The 24,186-nt window shown below is 35.2% G+C and overlaps 1 protein-coding gene across 1 annotated transcript; it reads left to right on the top strand.

Annotated features, from left to right (window-relative positions):
* The first annotated feature begins 11,386 nt into the window (after window positions 1–11,386).
* On the top strand, window positions 11,387–14,473 carry LOC116130368 (putative UPF0481 protein At3g02645). Its single transcript, XM_031416113.1, has 4 exons — window positions 11,387–11,404; window positions 12,182–13,367; window positions 14,159–14,249; window positions 14,338–14,473. The coding sequence occupies exons 1-4, from the start codon at window positions 11,387–11,389 to the stop codon at window positions 14,471–14,473; spliced, it is 1,431 nt and encodes a 476-aa protein (XP_031271973.1).
* The last annotated feature ends 9,713 nt before the right edge of the window (window positions 14,474–24,186 follow it).

Raw genomic sequence — 24,186 nt, 5'->3', positions numbered from 1 at the left:
TAGCAGAAATCTGCCACTATGGTAAATTATCGACCGGAACCGGCCGGCAATTCACCGATCTGGCCGTCAGTGACGGCCAAAGAAATTGTCTTCTTTGACGGTCAACGACAGCCCAATCTTGGCCATCGTTGACCGACAACGACGGTCATATTTTTGACCGTCAGCAGATGGATGCCATACGCCTTTTTCGACCGTTAACGACCACATCTGGCCGTAGATCTGGCCTTTTCTGGCCAGCTCTATGGTGGATCTGGCTGAAAAAGAGCATATCGACGCCATACTCACCAGATCCGGCCGGTATGTGTCATTAAGCAATGTTCCGGTCATATTTTGGCAGCGGTGGCCGAAATCTAGCACTGCGGGTGGTGGGGGTGTTTTTCTCGTTTTACAATATTTTTATATATTGGGTGTTTATTAAATTAGGAAATCTAGAGGTTTTTTTTTATAAATTTTACCTCATAATACTCCCCTATTCAACTACCCAATATTATTCCCAAAATCCTATCCAAAATAATAAACCAATCCACCCCAGAATATCAGTGGATTTGCTTACAAAGAAAACAAGAAAAAAAAAAGTTATATATTATGAACTCATTTTAAGGCAATATCATGTGATCTGGGAAACTGCTGCTCTTACGACTAATTAATAAAAATATAAATCAAGATTGATACATCATACATCATTGCATCAAATCTTAGTGAACCATTGAATAAAAATAAAACAATGTTAATAAAGTTTATGACTAATTAATTGACAGAAAGACATGATAATAGAATTTGTGTAAAATAAAACAATGTTAAGAAATAATTAATTGATTGGAAAGATCTTTATTGAAAAATTAATCCAAGGTTATAATGACGTTTGGTTTAAAATTTAATAGATCATGCATGCATAACCTAGAATAATATTTTTCTTGTGAGGGTTGCATTTATCTATTTGCTGCTATTGACTCTTGTCTGCACGTTTGTCTACAGGACAATGAACTTGCAGATGATAAATGCTTCCTTTAAACATGAGGATCTGGTCAAAGAGTTGTTAAGTGACATTGACCAACACTTGGGTCTAATCCTGATCCTAATCCTAATCAGTGTTGCACTTACAGGGTTCCTGAAAACATTCGTAGAATAAATGAAAACAATTGAGAAACATGATGAAATTTTAAGCTTCATCAAGACCAATGAAAAAAACATACGTAACTATTATAATGAAACATCTGAGGTAGGGAATCCTGAGTATGTAATGATGATTTTATATGATGTTATTTTCATTATAGTGCTCTTCTTAAGGCATGTAAACTTTGGAGATAGGAGAGACTCATTGCTAGCTACAACAACGGAAAGACATACTTTATCCACAGACTTGGATTTACTCGAAAATCAACTTCCATACTTTGTCCTTGAGGAAATACATAATTTAACTTTTGTTGGCTCAGACATATTTAACTTCGTGGAGCTTTCTTGTTCTTTCTTTAATTTTTTTTCAAGGTTTAGAGTTGATTAGATTAACTCCCCTATTGATAGTTAAACATTTCACCAATTGGAGAAGAAGTACTCTACTTGAAACTTATCCTAGATCAAAGCCATCAAGTTGAATGGTTGAAGATTTACCTTCTGCAGTGAAGTTGCATGAGTTGGGAGTGATGTTCAAGTGTATGGAAGGAGGACACAGCGTACTTGATATAAGATTTGAAAATCAAAAGAAGGAGTGTCAAATACCACATTTACGAATATATGACAATATTGGACGTCTATTTACAAGTGTTATGGCTCTGGACCAATGTCATTATCCGTGGGATACTCATGTTTGCAATTACATTAGACCAATGGATTATCTTATTGATATTGAAAAAGAAGTGGACTTGCTTATTGGAAATCGACTAATTACCAATCTTATGGGCAACAATGCTTCAATAATAAATATGTTTAACAAACTTACTCAATCTAACATTTTGAGTTGTTCCTCTTACTATGACATTTGCGAGGAACTCAAGGAACACTATAACAATCCTTGGAACATAACAAAGGCAACTCTAAGAAGAGTAAATTTCAACAATCTATGGAAAGGCACAACAATGGTTGCGGTAGTTATACTCCTACTGTAAAATTAGCTTAGGGTTTGCGAACAAAGCAGAAAAAACAGAGAGGAATATGTTTGATTTTCTTTCAATTGATAACTGGATTCGTTACAGAGTGTACAGTAAAGAAAACAACTTTACTCTTTTATATGAATACAAAGACAAAGAGTAAAGTTTGTAAAGTACAGCTTATTATACAACTGATTTTACTAAAGTCAAAACTACACCGTCTTGCAGAATTACCTTTTTCTTCTGCTACTTGTATTTTTTGCATTTTCGTCCTTTGACCAACATCCCCTCTCAAACTGGACATTCTTCTTCTGCTGCTTCAATAGCCTTTCTTCCACCAGCATTTTAAATTCATTGGATCTTTGACCAACATCCCTTCTGAAATCAACATTTCTTTCTGATATCTCTGTTCTCATATAGTCCCTTTAGACAACACACACTCAACTTCTTCAGCTAATCAACAACAGAAACTTACTCAGCCACTCAGGACAAGCAGCTCAATTTCAGTGCTACATATTCAGCTTTGCAGTAGCAACAAAAACAACACCAATAACATAAACCAGCCCAAAAAAAAATTAGCAATTTCAATTTCAACAGTTTAAACTTCAGCTAAGTAACTTTGCATCTGCCATTTTCGGTCTGTTTTTGCCAGGCTTCAGATAAAAAAAAAGAGCATAAACCACAAAAAAGAATCATCTCAACGCTCAACTTAACAATCAACTGAAATTCAATTACAGATCTCAGTAACTAAAATTCAATCACAAACCTCCAGTTTAACAACTCTGCACCAGTTTTAAAACTCTGCATCAGTTAAACCCTCTCAAACTGTATTGCTCAGTACAACCAACTGAAATTCAATCACAAACCTCCAGTAACTAAAGTTCAATCACAAATCTCCAGTTTAACAACTTTGCACCAGTTTAACAACTCTGCATCAGTTTAACAATTCTGCACCATAAATTCATGAGCACAATTCTATAGCTTCTTCAACCATTAACAACTTTGCACCAGTTTAACAACTTTGCATCAGTTTAACAACTCTGCACCATAAATTCAGGAGCACAATTCTATAACTTCTTCAACCCTTCACAATACTGTAAACTATCTCAAAATCATCTCAAAATCATAGATCAATACTTAACTGCAACACGTACACCTGCCACTACTACAAAACACACATCTATCACAACTGTTACAACTACTACAATCTACCACAATCTGCCACAGCTACTACAATCTGCCACAACTCTTCAATCTGACGCAACTTCTTCAATACTTCATCAGTAAAAAAAAAAACACACATCTGTCATCTTCTGTACTACAAAAAAAAAAAAAAAAACAGTAGCACAAAAACCAGTAAATAGCAATTAAGAGTCAGTACAGATTGCATATTTCAACCATGTTTCTACAACAGATTTCAATCATTTTTCAACAGCAGATTTCAACCTTTTTCCAAACCATTTTTCAACAGCAGATTTCAACCATTTTTCCAAACCATTTTCCAACAGCAGATTTCAACCATTTTCCAGGTGCATTCTAATCTTCTTCTGCATTACAAAATCAGGTAAGAATCAGTATGCATTACAGGGAACTACAATCACATTTAGTTTCTGCCTCAGCTCAGTAAATTGAACAGCAGATAATGCCTTTGTCAACACATCTGCAATCTGCAATTTCGACGGTACATATTGAACTGTCAGATTCTTGGCAAGAACCTGCTCCCTAATGTAGTGAGCATCTATTTCTATATGCTTTGTTCTTGCATGAAAGACTGGATTTGAAGCTAAGGCTCCAGCACTTGTATTGTCACACCAAATTACAGGTTTTGCGGGCAAGTGAAGGCTGAGTTCAGTGAACATACTTTGAAGCCATGCAACCTCTGTAGCAGTTTGTGCTAACGCCCTATATTCAGCTTCAGTGGATGATAACGCAACAACTTTTTGTTTCCTGGAGCTCTACTGAATTAGATTAGGTCTAAGATAGACACAATATCCACTAGTAGATCTTCTATCTTCAACATTACTACCCCAATCCGCATCAGCATAGCACTCAATATTTAGGGAGCTTGCTGGTTTAAACTGTAGCCCATAGTTTAGTGTTTCTTTAACATCACAGAACTCGCTTGCATGCTTGCCACTGTAACTCAGTTGGGGCTTGTAAAAACTGACTAAGACGATTAACTGTGAAGCTAATATCTGGTCTAGTCAGTGTTAGGTACTGTAAGGCTCCTATTGTGCTGCGATATAATGTAGGGCTCTCAAACAGATCACTATCATCAGTACTCAGTCTAGTACCAACAGCCATTGGTGTAGAGCATGAGTGTGCATCCATCATTCTAGTTTTGACAAGCAAATCTGAGGCATATTTGGACTGCCTGAGATGTAAACCAGCTACTGTCCTAACTGCTTCTAGGCCTAAAAAATATTTGAGTGATCCTAGAGTTTTCAAGGCAAATTGCTCATTTAAATCTTCCAACAACTGAGTTATATAGGCTGCATCAGAACCAGTGATTAAAATATCATTTACATAAACAAGAACATAGATTAGTCCTGATGATTTTTTAAGAACAAATAAACTCGAATCTGAAACTGAGTTTTGAAAGCCTTTGGCTTGGAGAGCAGCCTTGAGTTTATCAAACCATGCCCTCGGAGCCTGTTTAAGGCCATATATTGCCTTGTTTAATTTGCACACATGTGAAGGATGAGCAGCTGATTCAAATCCACTTGGTTGCTGCATAAACACTAGCTTACCTAAAGTGCCATTAAGAAACGCATTGTTGACATCAATTTGTTGAATATCCCATGCATTGGTTACTGCTAGAGTGAGGACTATTCTGATGGTGGATGGTTTTATAATTGGACTAAATGTCTCAAAATAGTCCAAACCAGGAGTTTGTTGAAACCTCTTAGCCACTAGTCTGGCTTTGTACTTCTGCAAAGTACCATCAACATTCAATTTTGTTCTGAAAACCCATTTATTACCCACAATATTCATGTCTACAGTAGGAGAAACAAGTGTCCAGGTGTTGTTCCTAATTAGAGCATCAAATTCTGCCTGCATAGCCTCTTTCCAAACTGCAGTTTTTAATGCTTCAGCAACTGACACAGGTTCTGATTCTATAATGGGCTGACTAGCTGTAAGATAAACAGCATGATCCAAAGACTCATAGGTTGAATTAACATGACCAGTAGCATTTTTGGCTCTTGTAATCATAGGGTGAGAATTAATTGGGATAGGAAGTTGATCATTAGTGAACTGTGAAGCATTAAGGTCAACCTCAAGTTGACAATTAGGTAAAGTACATAATGATGGACTGGTAGATACTGGAGATGGAGAAGAACAAGATAAAATAGACTGAGAGTGAGTAGTCTGCAAATTTGTATCAGAACTGCCAGAATGTGCTTTTAGAAGTGGACTGGAATTAAAAATCTTACAACTAAATGGAGGATCACAAGCTAGTATTGGAGTATCGAGGTCAACTTCAATATGACATGATGGCAAATTGTAGGAGGAAGAAACAACAAGTAGTTGAGACACTGGATTAAGACTGTTTGAGTTAGATGGGACAGATTCTGATTGAATGGTATGTAATGGAAAACCAGATTTTTCTGCAGTGACCTCATGTGGAATTAAAGGAGGACTATGGCTAGAACTATCAGCAACTTTAGAGATACAAGGTAAGGATGAATCAGACAAGTGTGAAAAGGATGTACCTGCTGCTAAAGTGTAAGAACCAACTGCTGAATTGTTAGGAACAGTCTGAGAGCCAGTTACCACTTGGGCATCATAGGCTACTGAAGATGGACTATGCTGGAAAATTATATATGGCAGTGGATGTGTACTACTGGAACAAGTATTAGGGGAATTGGCTGAAGGATCAGTGTTAGATTAAACAGGTAGCTGATTAAACTCTTGAGAATAAGGAAATTCATTTTCATTAAATTTAACACTAGGAGTAATAAAGATCTTCCCATCAGCCCTTAGACATTTATAACCTTTGTGAAGTAAACTATACCCGATAAATACACATTTTGAGGAATGAAAATCAAACTTGTGACTATGAAAATTCCGAAGAAAAGGGAAACAAGCACAGCCAAAAACTTTAAGACTATCATACACAGGATATTTATTAAAAAGCAAATAATAGGGAGTGTTATTATTTAAGACAGTAGTGGGCAGTTGGTTGATGAGAAAAGCTGCTATTTCAAAGGCCAGCCACCAATATTTTAAAGGCATAGATGCATGAGCTAATAAGGTAAGTCCTATTTCAATAATGTGCCTATGTTTCCTTTCACTATGGCCATTTTGTTGGTGGACATAGGCACATGAGTACCTAGTTTGAATACCATTTTCAATCAGATAAGGAAGTAAGGATTTGTACTCACCTCCTTGATCTGACTGAAGGCACTTCATTTTAGTTCCAAACTGCCTCTCAGCAAGGTGATGAAACTTGATAAAGGTGGATTTAACTTCAGCTTTAGTCCTAAGGGGAAACAGCCAGGTGAACCGACTAAAATCGTCTAGAAACTGCACATAATACTTAAATCCTTCTACTGAAGTGACTGAGGCAGGACCCCACACATTACTGTGTACAAGAGCTAAGGGTTCTGTGGCATGAGATTGAGACAAGGGCAAACTGTTTTGATGTAACTTTCCTAGCTGACAAGCATCACAGAAACTAGACACTTTGGTAAGCACATTCTGATTTTCAGTAAGAAAAACAGATTTGAAAAGTGTAGAGAAGACTTTATGTAATGTAGTAGAGTTGGGATGACCCAATCTTTTATGCCAAATCATGTGTTAGTGTGAGTGTTTGTCAACAGTCAAGCAATTTGGTGTGGAACCAACATTTGAAAAAACAACAGCAGACAATTGTTCATTAACAGGGCATTAAACATTGTTTTCAACCTTTGAGACAGTAGACTTAAATAATGATTCATCATCATGTATTTCATTAGTGTGAACAGTAGAACAAGTATTAACAAAGCAATTAACACAGTTGTCAACCATTGATGTAGGAGACTCAAATGAGAATTCAGCAGCATGTATTTCATTAGTATTAACAGTAGAACAGACATGCGATTCAATAGGAATACATTTTGACTCATTTCTAGAACAAGAGACACTACACTATAACAACAGTTGTAAACTAGCAAAATGCTTGCATAATAATATAGAAAATGGGCCCAAAACTTTTCTTTTTATTATATGTACTAAGTCTTTTATACACAAAGAGCATGATTTACAAAATGCCATTAAAAAATACAAAAACAGGGGAAACAGTGAACGATTACTCCTCGCTTGCCGACACACCTCCGACTGCATCATCACCTAGATCCTGTATCCACAAAGAAAAATGACGGGGTGAGCACAAAATAATGCTCAGTAAGTAAACCCTCTATTTGTCTAACCCCGTAACTATTTTTCTTAATTCTTTCCTNAGTAAGACATACTTTATCCACAGACTTGGAATTACTCGAAAATCAACTTCCATATTTTGTCCTTGAGGAAATACATAATTTAACTTTCGTTGGCTCAGACATGTTTAACTTGGTGGAGCTTTCTTGTTCTTTCTTTAGTTTTTTTTTCAAGGTTTAGAGTTGATTAGATTAACTCCCCTATTGATAGTTAAAAATTTTCACCAATTGGAGAAGAAGTACTCTACTTGAAACTTATCCTAGATCAAAGCCATCAAATTGAAGGGTTGAAGATTTACCTTCTGCAGTGAAGTTGCATGAGTTGGGAGTGATGTTCAAGTGTATGGAAGGAGGACACAGCGTACTTGATATAAGATTTGAAAAGCAAAAGCAGGAGTGTCAAATACCACATTTACGAATATATGACAATATTGGACGTCTATTTACAAGTGTTATGGCTCTGGACCAATGTCATTATCCGTGGGATACTCATGTTTGCAATTACATTAGACCAATGGATTATCTTATTGATATTGAAAAAGAAGTGGACTTGCTTATTGGAAATCGACTAATTACCAATCTTATGGGCAACAATGCTTCAATAATAAATATGTTTAACAAACTTACTCAATCTAACATTTTGAGTTGTTCCTCTTACTATGACATTTGCGAGGAACTCAAGGAACACTATAACAATCCTTGGAACATAACAAAGGCAACTCTAAGAAGAGTAAATTTCAACAATCTATGGAAAGGCACAACAATGGTTGCGGTAGTTATACTCCTACTGTAAAATTAGCTTAGGGTTTGCGAACAAAGCAGAAAAAACAGAGAGGAATATGTTTGATTTTCTTTCAATTGATAACTGGATTCGTTACAGAGTGTACAGTAAAGAAAACAACTTTACTCTTTTATATGAATACAAAGACAAGGAGTAAAGTTTGTAAAGTACAGCTTATTATACAACTGATTTTACTAAAGTCAAAACTACACCGTCTTGCAGAATTACCTTTTTCTTCTGCTACTTGTATTTTTTGCATTTTCGTCCTTTGACCAACACTGCTCACGATCATACAAACCATATGTTCTATCTTGCAAGTTGTGTTAATGTAGTTGTAATTTTGCATTGAAGCTTGTTGTCTTAATAACACAACTTGCACATGGATTAATTATTGGTGCTTTTAGTAATTCCTTAAAGGGTTCAATGTTACCCTTTGCTGCAGCCTTGGATAAATCCACATTCTTTTTTTGTTATATAAAATAAAAAATGTATGACATCTCCCTTGATCCTGCAACCTCATTCACGTTATTGGTAACACAACCCATTATTGGCTTAATTAGTTTCTATGTTTTGGTGGAGGAAACTCTTATTATGAAGCGTGGGTACCGTATCTTATATATTATATCATTACTCAACTGGCTTGAAGGTTTCTTTGTTAATCCAATCAGACCAAGATCCTTTCTTAATCTAAGCTCATCTCTGAGCTTTCAAAAATTTGTGATTGGTAGTTACAAAATATGAATATACTAAACAAAAAACTCTTAACCATAAATAAATAAAAATGTATAAGTGTTATGAGATCCTTAAAAGCTCAGGTGATCAGATCAAAAGAGGATCCTAATTTCAAATCATAATTATATAAGATGCTTGGTATCATATTAGATTATACTAGATATTTTCTAAAATCAAGTGCTTATTTTTTATTTTTTATTTTTTTTATTTTGCTGTGAGTTTTATATAAAATTGTATTGCATTTATCGTGTCCTATTATATTATCCATAGTTGGCCACTATTTGACAGGATAAGTGAAACTGAAGTCAAATTATTCCTCCTTCCATTATTTAACGAATGATTTTCGAATTACAACTATAAGAATAAAACAAATATGGGAAAGAAATTAAAAGCTTTTCTTAGTTATTTTAGAAGTCATAGTAAAATCTATTTTACACCTATCCTACATGACAAAGCATTTTATTATATGTTTGTTAGAAGTTGTATTTGTTTGTTCCAAATTACCAATTTGATGGATTGTTATAGTGTATATATGTGATTAGTTCTCTCCTCCCTTAAGCTAGCTTTTGAGAGTGACTTTTATGTAAGCCTGTTTATCATGGCTTAAGCTAGTTTTTGGTCTTGAGTTCTATCCAAACCCATTTGTCAATGTCAATTATTTTTTGGGTTGAGTTCTACCCAAGCTTGTTTATCAATGTTAAAGAATGAATGAAATCATATCCTACGAATAAATTAGGGAAATTGATAAGAACTTTGATAATTAAAGAGAAAAAAGAAAAAGCAAGACAAAGAATAAATAAGAATTGTAAAGAAATTCGAGAAAATTGAGAAGACCTTTGATAATTAAAGATTAAAAGATAAAAGAAAAAGCAAGACAAGAATAAGTTAGAATTGGTAAAGAAATTCGCAACACTTTGATTTATACTAAAGAGCAATATGTGAAATCAAAAGGGAATAAGAATAAAACCAAGTGTTACTTCTTTTCTTTTGTCCGTATTTCCCACAATGCAACCAAATATATAGTTATTTCTCAATAAGTTTTCACAATCGAAAATCATATATACTTTGACTACCACACATTATTTTCATTCAATATTTTAACACATAACAAAACCTATTACATTTACGTCTAATACAAAAATTTACAAATACATAATTGTCATGAGATCCTTAAAGCTCAGGTGATCAGATCAAAACAGGATCTTGATCTCAAATCATAATTATATAAGATGTTTGGTATCATATTATATTATACTAGATATTTTCTAAAATCAAGCGCGTATTTTTATTCATTTTTTGTTGTGAATTTTACAAAATACTATAATGCATTTATCATATCCTATTATATTATCCATAGTTGGGCACTATTTGACTGGATAAGTAAAATTGAAGTCAAATTATTCCTCCTTCCACTATTCAACGAATGATTTTCGAATTACAATTATAAGAATAAAAAAAATATGGGAAAGAAATTAAAAGCTTTTTTTAGTTATTTTAGAAATCATAGTAAAATGTATTTTACACTAGTCATACATGACAAAGCATGTTATTCTATGTTTGTTAGAAGTTGTATTTGTTTGTCCCACTATAGATATTTGACTCACTCATTTCTTAAGCTAGTTTTTGGAAATGACTTATAAGCAAGCCCGTGTATCATAACTTAAGCTAGTTTTTGGGCTTCGCTTCTACCCAAACCCGCTTATCATTGTTAAATAGTTTTGGGGTTTGGCTTCTACTCAAGCCCATAAGAATAAATTATTTGAATTCAAAAGAAAAATTGATAAGAACTTTGATAATTAAAGAGAAAAAAGAAAAAAAGAAAAAGTAAGACAATAATAAATTAGAATTGGTAAAGAAATTCGGGAACTTTAATAATTAAAGAGAAAAAAAGGAAAAGCAAGACAAGAATAAATTAGAATTGGTAAAGAACTTCACAAGACTTTGATTTATACTAAAGAGCAATATCTGAAATCAAAAGGGAATAAGAATAAAACCAAGTATCACTTCCTTTCTTTCGTCCGTATTTCCGACAATGCAACCAAATATATAGTTATTCATCAAGAAGTTTTCACAACAAAAACCATATATACTTTGACTACCACACATCATTTTCATTCAATATTTTAACACATAACAAAACCCAATACATTCAACAATTAAAAGTTGTTAAATTTAAAATTAACCCACTTTATGGTATCGTTGGTTTTTAACTGTGCCAGATTCTTTCAAATTAAACATGTGTGAAGTGTGCATATAAATTACAGCGAGGAAGCAGAAGAGAAAACATACTATGAAAGAGAGATCAGAGAGATACACCACAGTTACATAACACATCCCTGCTATGCTGTGAGGTAGCTGTGTCTTTCGAGAGGATGAAATCAACTGATCAGGTCAGGATACTATCATCTTCATGCTGCTCTTAACCTTTACTAAAACTACACAAGCATGCACTTAATTTTCATTTGCTTATTTATCTTGTTCTTTTTTTTTTTTTTTTCCGTCAATCAAATTCAAAATTAATGCTATTGTCGGATTCCGACAGTGGAAAAAACTTCCAGTGAGTAAAACGACACCTCCAACACCAATGTAATCAAAGTTGGCGATCAATCTATTGGTGGTGGGGTTTAGAGTAATTATTATTCAGATAATTAAAGTATATAAAAGGGTACAATACTTTTTTAATCTACCTTTTTAGTTTATAATATATATAGAATACAATGGATATGGGTTAGCTAATTGTACCTTGTGTTAATTAGAGTATTATATTGTTAAATGCATAGTATTACTGATATGAATTCATTGGATTCTCATCAATTACTTGGATTATAACATGCATTTTGTTCCTTTTCAAACGTTTGGTATGACAATTATTCCATATCACCATTATAAATATAAATAGTCAATTCTTCCCAATTCCAACATTCTATGTGAGGGGTATTCGTTCCAGCAATCTCTACCCACATATTTTTGTTTTAAATTTTCGCAAGTGATATTAATATAAAATATTTATTTTTGATTAATGAGAGATTGCATATTATTCCGAAAGCTATTTATAGAAATAATTACCTCATGCATGCAACGTGATTTTCTTCTGAGGGTTGATTATTTTAAGTGTTGCATTTATCTATTTATTGTTATCAATTATTGTCAATATGATTTGTCAATAGGCAAAGAAGTTGGAGATAAGTGGTTTCTTTAAACTTGTCTATAGGGCAAAGAAGTTGGTTAAACTTGAGGATTTGGTCAAAGAGTTGCGAATTGACATTGATAAAAACTTGGAGCCTGAGCTTGATGCTCGTCGGTGTTGTATTTATAGGGTTCCTAAATATCTTCGTAGCGTAAATGAAGAAGCCTACACACCTCAATTAATTTCAATAGGTCCTCTTCACCATGGAAAAGAAGAATTAGCTAACATGGAAAAGATAAAAAGACAATATGTGAAAAGTTTTGTTGAACAAATAACAATAGAGAATCGAGATAAAATTTTAAACTTTATCAAGGATAATGAGAAAAACATCCGTAATTGTTATGCAGAAACATCTGAACTTGGGAGCATTGAGTATATAATGATGATTCTATATGATGCTATTTTTATCATAGAGTTATTATTAAGAGATCAACTCGGTTTTGATGTAAGTGATTTATTACTATCTACAGCATCGGCAAAAGCATCTTTATGTTTGGACTTTCAGTTACTCGAAAATCAACTTCCATACTTCATTCTCGAGAAAATATGTGAGTTAGCTGATCTTGCTGGCCTTAACATGCCTACCTTCATGGAGCTTTCACGTTTTTTTTTCGGTTGTTTCGATGGTTTGGAATTGAGTACATTAACTCCCCAAGTGGTAGTTAAACATTTAACCGATTGGAGAAGAATCACTATACTAGAACACTACCAAAGATCTGAGCAGAGGAACCAATGGATTGATGATTTACCTTGTGCAGTGAAGTTGCATGAGTCAGGAGTGAAGTTTAAGTGTTTTGAAGGAGAACATAGCTTAATTGACATAAGATTGGAAAAACGAAAGCAACAAATCCAATGTTTTGAAGTACTTGAGATGCAAATACCACATTTGAAGATATTCGACTCCACTGAAAGTCTACTTCGAAACGTTATGGCTTTGGAGCAATGTCATTACCCATGGAATACTCATGTTTGCAATTACGTTAGGCTAATGAATTATCTTATTGATACTGAAAAAGATGTGGACTTGCTTGTTGGAGAAGGAATTATTTCCAATCATGATATGGGCGACAATGCTTCAATAGCAAATATGTTTAACAAACTTAGCCTATTTATCAGTTTTAGCAAATCCTCTTACTATGACAATTGCGAGAAACTCAAGGGACACTGTAAGAATCCATGGAACAAAACAAAAGCAACTTTGAAAAGAGTATATTTCAACAATCTTTGGAAAGGCTCGGCAACCGTTGCAGCAGTTTTACTCCTAGTGCTCACTATCATACAAACCATATGTTCTATCATGCAAGTTGTGTTTATGTAATTTGTATTTACAAGTTGTGTGGTTGTAATGTAATTTTGTATTGAAGCTTGTTGTCTTAATAATGTAAAATGCTTGCTATTTATTTCATTATTTCTCATTCACTCACTCTAGCATGTTTCAATTATATCCAATCTGGTACAGTCTGTTAGCCAGACTGAAAAGAGGGCAGTTTCGTAAAACTGCAAATCTACAAAAGAGAGAACGGCGTCGTTTTGAGAAGAGAAGAAAACTTTACTCTTTAGCTTATCGTCTAGCTGAGTTTTATTCTTAACATCAGTTTCTTCTCTCTTCCTCTGTATATAAACAAATGTATTTCTCTGAGAATAATAAGAAAAGATTCACGCATTTTTCAATTTTCTCTCGTTTAGTTTTTCAGTTTCACATGGTATCAGAGCCTGAGACAAGCGTAGACGGCAACGATCTGAGAAATTAATTTCTTTTCTTTCTCTTCTAGCTTCAATGAGAAAAGCAAAACGTTTCAGCTAATCCTTAGCTCTCAATTTTTCGTCAAGTCTTCAGGTTGTCACTCCCAAACTGACGAGGATAGCTACACTGATAATTACCGATTCTGGCGATCGCAAGTCTCTTCGCTGTAGGAGTCATGAACTCGAAACACTTGACAAGTTAATTCCTGTCCAGCTCCTTTTATTAGCTCTGTTTCTTGTTCAATTGAGTTGAGTGATAGTAAAGCATCTGAAACCCTAGATAAAGAAAAGCTTAATCCAGTTATGTAAACTGGAAACGAATGACAAGTGTTCTTGTCACTGGCTCTTGCCTCAATTTCTGAGTGCATGTTCACTCTTGTTGCAAAATGTCAGTTTGTCTGAAGTATGGTTTAAGCTAGAAGCTGATTTTGTAACTGAGGCAAAGGCCAGAGCTACATTTGAAGAATTTGCTTCGATAACTCAAAAAGGCAATTTGAATATTCTGATTAAGAAAATGAAAGCTTGCTGAAAGCCTGTCTGCGAGTGGTCAAGTGATCTCAGATGAGATTCTTAACATATTTTAGATGGTTTAGGTCCAGAATTGACGCTGTTGTTGTCAATCTGACCTCCAGAGTAGAATCTAGGTTGATCCGGTTACTTTGCAAGAGGCTCAGTTTTTGTTGCAAAAATATGAGTTGCGGCTTGATAGGTTTAATTCTGTGGAGTTTCATGGTGGTTCGGTCAAGTTGCTTCTCTTGAAAATTCAAATAGTGGAAAAAATTCAGTGCCTATCAATGCTAAGGTCCTCTACACTATTGGTACTTCTAATTTGATCACGAATAATCAGTCTCAACTGCAAGGCTTACCTAATCTCCCATAGGTTCTCAGAGTTATCCTCAGTTTAGTTTGAATGATCCGGATCAAACTTTGGAAATTTTGGTGGAAATTCAAGCCATTATTACTCCCATACAGACTGTTTTTGGGAGAGGCGAAGGAGAAAACAATGGCAGAGGCAAGCCTATTTGTCAAGTTTGCAGTAGATGGCCATATAGCGGCTCACTGTTATCACCGCTACAATTCTACTTACACTGGTGTACCTTCAAGTAACATGTCAGGACAAGGTGGTTCTAGTCCAGCCTTTCATAATGGATTTTATGGACCTCAGATTGGAAATCAGCAGCATTAAATACTGCCAGACCATATAGTTCTCATTCTGGAAGTCAGCATGTTGTTGGTCCCACTACTGGATCCTATGATCCCATCTCAGTCAACTACAAATTCCAACTTACACAGTCAACAACAACACATCAATCTGCAAGGCACACCATTTTTACATCATCAACAGCAAGGGTTTCTGTCCCTAGCAGCAAAACTCCTACCAAAATACAATTCCTAACCAAGCTCCTAACCAAGCCTTTCTTGTCAACCAACCACCTTCCCCAAACCATTATCCTCAAACACACATGACTGTTCCAGTTACTGCTCCTGTTGATCTAGCCTGGTACATGGACTCAGGAGCTACTGACCATGTAACTCTTGATCCTACTCAACTAATTTCCACAGACCCTAAGATGGAGTTGAGCAACTACAAGTTGGTAACGGGGAGTCTCTCCATATATTCTCAGGTTCCACTTTAGTTTCCAATTCATTTCAATCTAAGTGTTTACATTTGCGTAACGTGTTGGTGTTCCTAGAATAACTAAAAATTTCTTAGTATTCTAGATTCACTAAAGATAATCAAGTAACTGTGGAATTTGACTCTGATTGTTGTATTGTTAAGGACAAGGCTACCAAGGCAGTGTTACTGCAGGGAGGACTTAAGGTGGTGTACCAATTGCACATACCTTCTTGCTTCTCCTCTGGTTACACTTCTGGTGGTCTAGAAAAGTCAACTGCTTTGAGTTCTAGGTTTTGTCATACATTGTCTTCAAATAAGCCAGTAGGTATGTAATCAGTATAGGCATAGGTTGCCTCAGTCTATTAGTTCTCTGAATAACTTTCAAGATGCTATGTCAAGTGTAATAAACTGATTAGCAGTCCAATGAATGCTATTGTATAACAATCATAGGATGCAAGGTTCACAATTATTTGTAACACTCAAAGTCATATCTCATATGCAAATGATGTTACCTGACTTCATTAATAAAACACAATGTTAGAACACTCTGTTTAAATCCTGATAATTCTGAGTCTGATATGTTTGTTCTACTGCTGCTATTCTGATGTTTCTGTATTTCTGCTAATAATAAACATCTCTGATTTGGTTGATATTCTGGTAGAATCTTGATAATACTTCTGACCTTGATAATTATTCTAGTCTGAACAAAACTAATTCTGATTCTTTTGCATGTTGCTTCTGTGGGTAATACTAATGCACAATTCTACATCTATGTTGAAAGAAATGAAAATTCTATGATTGATGTTAATGCAAATACTGTTCTATGTTGAATGATACTGAAAATTATGCTATGACAAAAGCTCTTCTGTTCACAATGCTGCCACAGTTTTCAGGCTAGTAATACTAGGAACAATGCATGTCCCTTTGGCATAACGTTTAGGACACCCACTACTGATGTATTAAGTAAAATCCTACCAAACATTCATCCAAGACCTTCAGAACCAGTCTCACATTAGGTTTTTGTGATGCATGCAAATTAGGAAACTACATAGATATCACTTTCCTAGTTCAACCTCTAGAGCTTCACAGCCACTTGAAATAGTTATAGTGACATTTGGGGACCAGCACCAGTAGCTTCCTTAGAAGGTTTCAAATATTACATTCATTTCATTGATGCTACAGTAGGTTACCTGGATGTTCCTTAAGAACCAAAGCTGAAGTTCAGTCCACTTTCATCAAATTTCACCATTTAGTTGAAAGACAACTTGGTTTTAAACTCAAAATCTTACAGTCTGACACAAGGAGGAGAATATAGGGGTTTAATTCCTTATCTTACCATTGCTGGAATCCAACTTAGACATTCTTGTGCCTATGTACACCAACAAAATGGGAGAAGTGAACGGAAGCACAGACATATAGCAAGAAACAGGTTGACCTTATTTGCCATGCATCTATGCCGTTACATTTTTGGTGGTGTGCATTTGATACTGCTGTGTTTCTTATTAATAGAATGCCTAGCTCCATTTTGGATTTTGTGTCACCATATCAGGTTCTTTACACATAGAATTCCTGTATATTCTGAGTTAAAAATCTTGGTTGTGCTTGTTTTCCTTTTTGAGAGATTTTCATAAACACAAGTTGAATTTTCATTCTTCTAATGTGTTTTCCTGGGATATAGTTTAAGTCATAAAGGGTACAAATGTCTTAGTTTAGAGGGAAAAATTGTCATATACTAGGGTTCAGTTTAATGAACTAGAGTTCCCTTTTGCTACTGGTTTTAGTCAACCGTGTGTCTAGTTCCTGTCTTTCTTCACTCAAAGCAGCAGTACCTCATATCTTTCTACTTGTTTCCTTTTGTTTCTATTCCTTTCTAATGGTACACCCAGCAAAGTCTCCTCTGCAGTGGATTGTTCTGTTCCTAATCCTTCTCTCATACTAACAAGTCAACTTCTAGTTCCTCATTTCAGAACATTAATAACTCTAGTCACAGTCCATATTCCTAAACCATCTAAAAAACTCCACCTAACAACCCTGATATCTATACTTCTCATTACCTACTCTCATTTCATCTTCTGTTTCACATACATTTCCATTAGAAATGATCTATCTTGCTATCATCTTCCAATTCCACAATTACAAAGCCTTCTATACCTTCACATTTTACACAGTCAGCTCAAAAACTCAATGATCATCTCTTGTTGTTGACTTAACTCCATCACAGTGCATTCAATCTGAAATTCCTACCTGTGCACCTGAAATTCCTCATAATCAATCTACCAAACAGCCTCTGATCACTAATACACATCCTATGCTCACCAGATCCAAAACCAGTCTTACCCTCAACTAGCCTTACCCTGACCAGGTCTACCCATTCATCAGACCCTGTTTCAGTAAATGAAATACCTGCCTTGTTGCTTCTGTTAACCACAATCACCACCAACCAGTCCCTTTCAACCACACCATACCAGAACAAGAATCAGCACCTCCATCCCTTGCCCTAGAGCTGTCCCAGTAACTAAAACCTCTGAATTTACACTACAAACCAGTCTAACCTAATACATCCACCACAGTCACCAAATCTCAAAACAACAACTCAATCTCCACTGCCCTTACCCTGGTCAAGTCTTCACCTGTTAAACCTGAACCTGGTACAGTTATTGAAGTCTTGTTGTGAGAGTGGAAAAAGGCCATGCAAGATGAGTTCGATGTCTTATTAAGAATGAAACTTGGAGCCTAGTTCCTCGGACTTCGATATGAACATAGGTGGTAATAAGTAGGTGTTTCGAATTAGTATCATGCTGATGGATCTCTTCAAAAGTATAAGGCTAGGTTGGTTGCTAAAGGATTTCAACAAAACTCCTGGTTTAGATATTTTGAAACCTTTAGCCCCGTTGTCAAACCAACAACAATTCGAATCATTTTCACATTGGCTGTCACTTATGGTTGGGAATACAACAAGTGGATGTGAACAATGCCTTCCTTATGGTTATTTGAATGAAACAGTCTATATGAGACAAACCAGAAGGGTTTGAAGTCTCTCACTTGTTTCCCATGTGTGTAAACTAACAACGCTCTCTATGGTCTTAAACAAGCCCCACGAGCCTGGTTTGGCAAATTAAAACAAGCAATGGTTCACAAGGGATTCAGAATTAATCAATATCTGATTCCAGCTTGTTCGTTCTCAAGGACAACTCTGAAATTTTATATGTTCTATATATGTGGATGACATATTAATAACTGGTTCCAGTTCATCTAAAATTCAGCGCTTGTTCATGATTTAAACAGCCAATTTGCCTTAAAAACTCTTGGGGCTGTCACATATTTGGGCTTAGAAGCAACCAGGTAGCTGTAGGTCTACACTTAAACACAACTAAATATGTCCATGATTTACTTGTCAAAACCAAATGCAAGAGGCACAATGACTCCCTCCCATGGCAGCAGGCACCAAACTATTTGCAGCTGATAGTGAGTTGTTTAAAGACCCCAGTCTCTATAGAAGTACTATTGGAGCTCTACAATATGTTACTTTAACCAGGCCCGATATTAGCTTTACAGTGAATAAACTTAGTCAGTATCTTCAGGCTCTAATGAACTACAATGGCGGCGTGTAAAAGAGTCTAAGGTATCTTAAAGGTACTCAATTCCATGGTTTGCTGTTTTGACCAACAGCTCCCTTAAGGTTGAATGTTATACCGATGAGATTGGGGAGGTAATTTAGATGATCGACGGTACTAGTGGATATTGTGTGTACCTAGGTCCTAATCTGGTTCAATGGAGTTCTCGTAAGCAAAAAGTAGTGGCATTATATCTACAGAGGCTGAATACAGAGCACTAGCCCAAACAACAACTGAATTGGCCTGGTTGGACAGTTATTACTGAAATAGGGGTGTCTTTAAACACTTGTCCGTCATTTGTGTGTGACAATGTGAGTGCTGGAGCTTTGGCATCAAATCCAGTTTTTCACGCAAGAACAAAACATATTGATTGATACTCACTACATACGTGATCAAGTTCTTGAAAAAAGGTTATTGTGCAATATGTTCCCACCAAACTTCAAATTGTGATATTCTGACAAAAGCACTTTCTATTAGTCAGTTTCAGGTTTTGAAACACAAACTTGTGTTGTTGAGATCCCAAATTCAGAGATTAAAGTTGACAATAGTCCAGGATCATCTTAAATTCTCAAAAGCAGGGTAAAATTCTGCCAACACTGAAAACAGAAGAATCAGAGAATCTGCTGTATGTTGAACTTCCAGTGTGCTGTTTTTTCTGATGTGTTTGTGGTGTGATGAAATGATGCTAGTAGTAAGAATCGATATTGCAGTATATGCAGAAGCACGAACATATTGAAAGTTGCTGTGTACTATTTTTTGAGCAGGTGTTTGTGGCATGTTGAGATTTAAGTGTTGAATCGAAGTGTTGAATTGAAGTGATGGTTGCATTATGTAGTATATATGTTGATGCACTGAGATAAGTGCAGAGTGTATGAAGAAGGTGAAGTATTGAATGAGAAGGAGGTGAAATGTTGAATGATAATGCTTAGTAAATGCTGGATGTTTTGCAGAAGCAAATGCAATCTAGTAATGTGATGATGAAAATTCAGTAGTAATGTTGGTAAAGTTGAATTCTGGATGTGATTGTTTTTTTTTTTGCAAAAGCAGATGCAATGTTGAATTCTGTTCTTGTGTTGAGAATTTCATTTGAAGTGTTGAATATGAAGGAGTGAAGTGGTTGAATTCTGGATGTGATGTTTTTGCAAAAAGAGATGCAATGTTGAATTGCTTCTGGTATGCAGAAGCAAATGCAGTGTATTAAAAATGCAGGAAATGCAGATAAAGTGCAGGAAATGCAGAAATTTTTTTTTCTGCATTAGTATTAACCACAAAAGCAGATGCAATGTTGAATTCTGCCTCTGGTGTGCAGAAACAAATGCAATATTATTGAAAGTGCAGGGAATTCTGCTTCTGGTATGCAGAAGCAAATGCAGTTTTATAAAAGTGCAGGAAATGCAGATAAAGTGCAGGAAATGCAGAAAATTTGTGAGACTTGAATTCTGTTTCTGGAATGCAGATAAAGTGCAGGAAATGCAGAAAAGTTTTTGAAAGCCAACAAACTGAAGCCTAGAAGAAAATTCAGTAGAAAATGGTGAAGAATTCAGTAACCATAGTGCAGTCTGAGGGGAATGTTAGCCAGACTGAAAAGAGGGCAGTTTCGGAAACTGCAAATCTACAAAAGAAGAACGGCGTCGTTTTGAGAAGAGAAGAAAACTTTACTCTTTAGCTTATCGTCTAGCTGAGTTTTATTCTTAACATCAGTTTCTTCTCTCTTCCTCTGTATATGAACAAATGTATTTCTCTGAGAATATAAGAAAAGATTCACGCATTTTTCAATTTTCTCTCGTTTAGTTTTTCAGTTTCACACAGTCCATTCTTATAATCTAATATGCATACTTAATTTTTTGTATGGATGGCAAAAATGGTGGATTCCACATGAATTTCTATCCAATGTAGTACAATCCATTTTTATAACCTAAGGATGGATTGGATTAGATTTTTGTGGATAATGGATTGGATTATGGATTACTCAATTCATGAATTTTAATATGCATGTTTAATCTTATTTTTTGTATTTTTAATCAAGTCTTCCTATTTTCATATTAATTTTTGTAATTAGTCAAAATACAAATTTTCCTTCATACTAATTTGTGTTTTAATAAGTATTTAATAAATATTATAACAATATTTTATTAGCAGTCACCAATCAACCATCGTTGACCGCGATTAACACCGGTCAATGGTGGCACGTTGGCCCGCCTTCAATCTAGTATGGATCAGACTTCTCCGATCTGTAAGAATTTAGTTGAATCACTAAATTTTGACGCTTATTTTGGTGACAAAAGATGGTGGTGAATATTTCATAGCCTTTTTAAGCCAAAATTGGTGCCAAAATCCGATGATTCAACCGAATTCCTATAGATTAGCTTGTTTTGATTTTAACGGGATCAAATTCGACTCTAACGGGCTACCTTTGACCGGCATTGATTGTCGGTAATGGTGCCCAACAACAACTGCCATTTTAATTTTTTTTAATTTATAAAAAATTATGAAATTCATTGAATTTTTTTTTATTATTATTTCTTTAAATTTGAAGAATGTATAGATAATGGATAATGGATGGGATATTAGATATCCATAACCTAGTCCAATCCATATGGATTAATATGGATTCATATACGGACTAGATCCAATCCAATCCAAATTACATAACACATCCCTGCTGCTGTGTAGTAGCCGTGGCTTTCAAGGGGAGGAAATCAACTCAGGTTAGGATACTATCATGCTGCTATTAACCTTTACTTAAACTACCCGAGCATGCACTTAATGTTCATTTTCTTGTTTATCTTAATCAAATTCAAGACTAATGGGATTGCCAGATTCCAACACCGGAAAAAAAAAATTGGCAAGTGAAACGACACCTCCAACACCAATGTGATCAATCAATTAGTGCTAGCGGTGTTGCCTAAATCATCACTATTTGTAGTTGTTTCTAGAAAACTGAAACTTCAACTATAGGTCTCGGCCAAATCAAACCTTCAATGACTATGAAACTTGGACAAATATGTTTATATTTTATCTTCAGTGACTGAAGAGTGGCAAACTTTTGTAGTTCTATAATTTAATGACAAATCCTGGAAACATAATGTATAAACTTTAAGATATGGTTCAAAAATATAAGGCTACTCCTGCTTGGAAATTCAACACACAACAATTTTTATGTCACTTCTCAATGTTGCCACCAACAAAAATCAGATTTTGCAGATCGTAAACATCTCCGTCAATCTGCATTCTGTCTTCCAAAAATTTTATAAAAGATGTTGACTAAGCCTTGGATTTCTTCCCTTTAGCTGCAGCAACTAGTTTTGTTTTGAAAGGCAGGAAGGTCTTGCCACCCATGAACGGTTGTAAGCCTTCTGGTACTTCAACACCATCTTCCTTCTGGTAGTTCTCAAGGATACTGCAAATGGTCCTTTCTGTTGCCGTGAGTGTAGAGTTCAATAAGTGCACATATTGCTTCGTCTATTCATTGCTCTGCAATATTTCAAAATTACAAAAGCAAAATTGTGAGTTGGAAGAATTCTGGCCACAAAAATAATATTAAAAGATCAGTGAATGCTCTGGTTAATTTCCATAACACCTACGAAGTTCTACTGGTTAACAACAACATGATTCCAACTGTCCCTTTAGAACCAGTAGCTTAAGCAAAATGGATAACCAGCAGAAGTTGCTAGCTTCTATATCGTAAAAGAGTTTGTTTATTTTGAAAATGAATAGGGGCATCACACTACTCATATCATATGGCTTAGCCCGCGAAAAATAAGAACAAGTAAACAAAACATATCGTTTTCTGTCCATATCGAATCTCCAATCTTCTAGACTGATAATCTGTACAGTTTGAACATGACACCAACTCTTTATAGGTTTGCGATGCAGGAAACCATCCTTCTAAATCGTACTTCTTCGCTGCCGCATCATTCAAAGCACCAGAGACAATAGCCACAATTTGATAGGTTTGCATGTAAAAAAATATTCAATTAGTGCCAAAACTTTCCTCATTAATTAGTTGATTATTGCTCACAACTTTGCTACTAAAAAGATCCATAAAAGAATCAGACTTATGATAGCCGGTTTAAGGCTTTGATACTTCAATGCCATCTTCCTTAGGTAGTTCTAAAGGATACAGCAAATGGTCGTCTCTGTTATTGTGAGGGTAGAGACCAACAACTGGACATATTGCTTCCTGTGTTCAATGCTGTGAAATAATACAAAATTACAAACGAAAAATCTCGAGTTTGGGAGATCTTTTGCCACAAAATTGATATTTAAATATTAGTGAATGCAGGTTCAATTGCTCTAACACCAACTGTGCAGTACTAATTGTTGACTCACACCGCCATAAGCAACACAGTACTAATTGTTTACTTTCTAATCAGTGCAGCAAACAAAATAGATGACAATCTGTGAATCACACCAGCCATAAGCTACCAACAATCAAGCTAAACATGGCTGAGAACTTCCTCCCCTTATAAATATAGCTTTGCCAATCCAATAAATAGGAACAAGCCCATGTTGACTCTCCAATCTTTTTGACCGATAATATGTACAGTTCAAACAGGACACCTATACTATCTATAGGTTTGTGATGTAGTAAACCACACATCCAAATCACATTATACTTCTTTGCAACCGCATCATTTGAAGCACCAGAAACGATGCAATCAGGAAAGGAAGACGAATTGTGATCATATGCAAGGCTGCTGTAGAGTCACTCTCCAACTAGAGAAAATTCCAAACATGCAGGGAACAAACTAAATATGTTTTATACTTCAAGTTCAAGTTTGCTATATGCTTTTCACTTTGACACGTTCAAATAATTTGCAATTTTTTTTTCTCACAAATTAAACCAGTACCATTGCTAAATCAATCACGTCGGGAGAAAACTATTCTCTGGATTACTAATTAAACTGAACAGCTGTCTGTTATGAAGATATTGCAACATTGATCTCATTGCTTGTAACAGTGCTAGAAAATTACATAACAAAATTTATAAATTTGAAAGAATTTCTG

The sequence above is a fragment of the Pistacia vera genome, unplaced genomic scaffold (assembly GCF_008641045.1).
Source record: "Pistacia vera cultivar Batoury unplaced genomic scaffold, PisVer_v2 Contig22, whole genome shotgun sequence".
NCBI lineage: Eukaryota > Viridiplantae > Streptophyta > Magnoliopsida > Sapindales > Anacardiaceae > Pistacia > Pistacia vera.
The sequence above is the reverse complement of the archived record's forward strand: the minus strand, read 5'-3'. Positions and strand labels throughout refer to the sequence as shown.

Coding starts and splice junctions, on each gene's coding strand:
- LOC116130368 (XM_031416113.1), top strand. Junction 13,368..14,158: donor CGAGAAACTCAAGGGACACT/GTAAGAATCCAT, acceptor ATTCCTGTCCAG/CTCCTTTTATTAGCTCTGTT. Junction 14,250..14,337: donor GAAAAGCTTAATCCAGTTAT/GTAAACTGGAAA, acceptor GCAAAATGTCAG/TTTGTCTGAAGTATGGTTTA.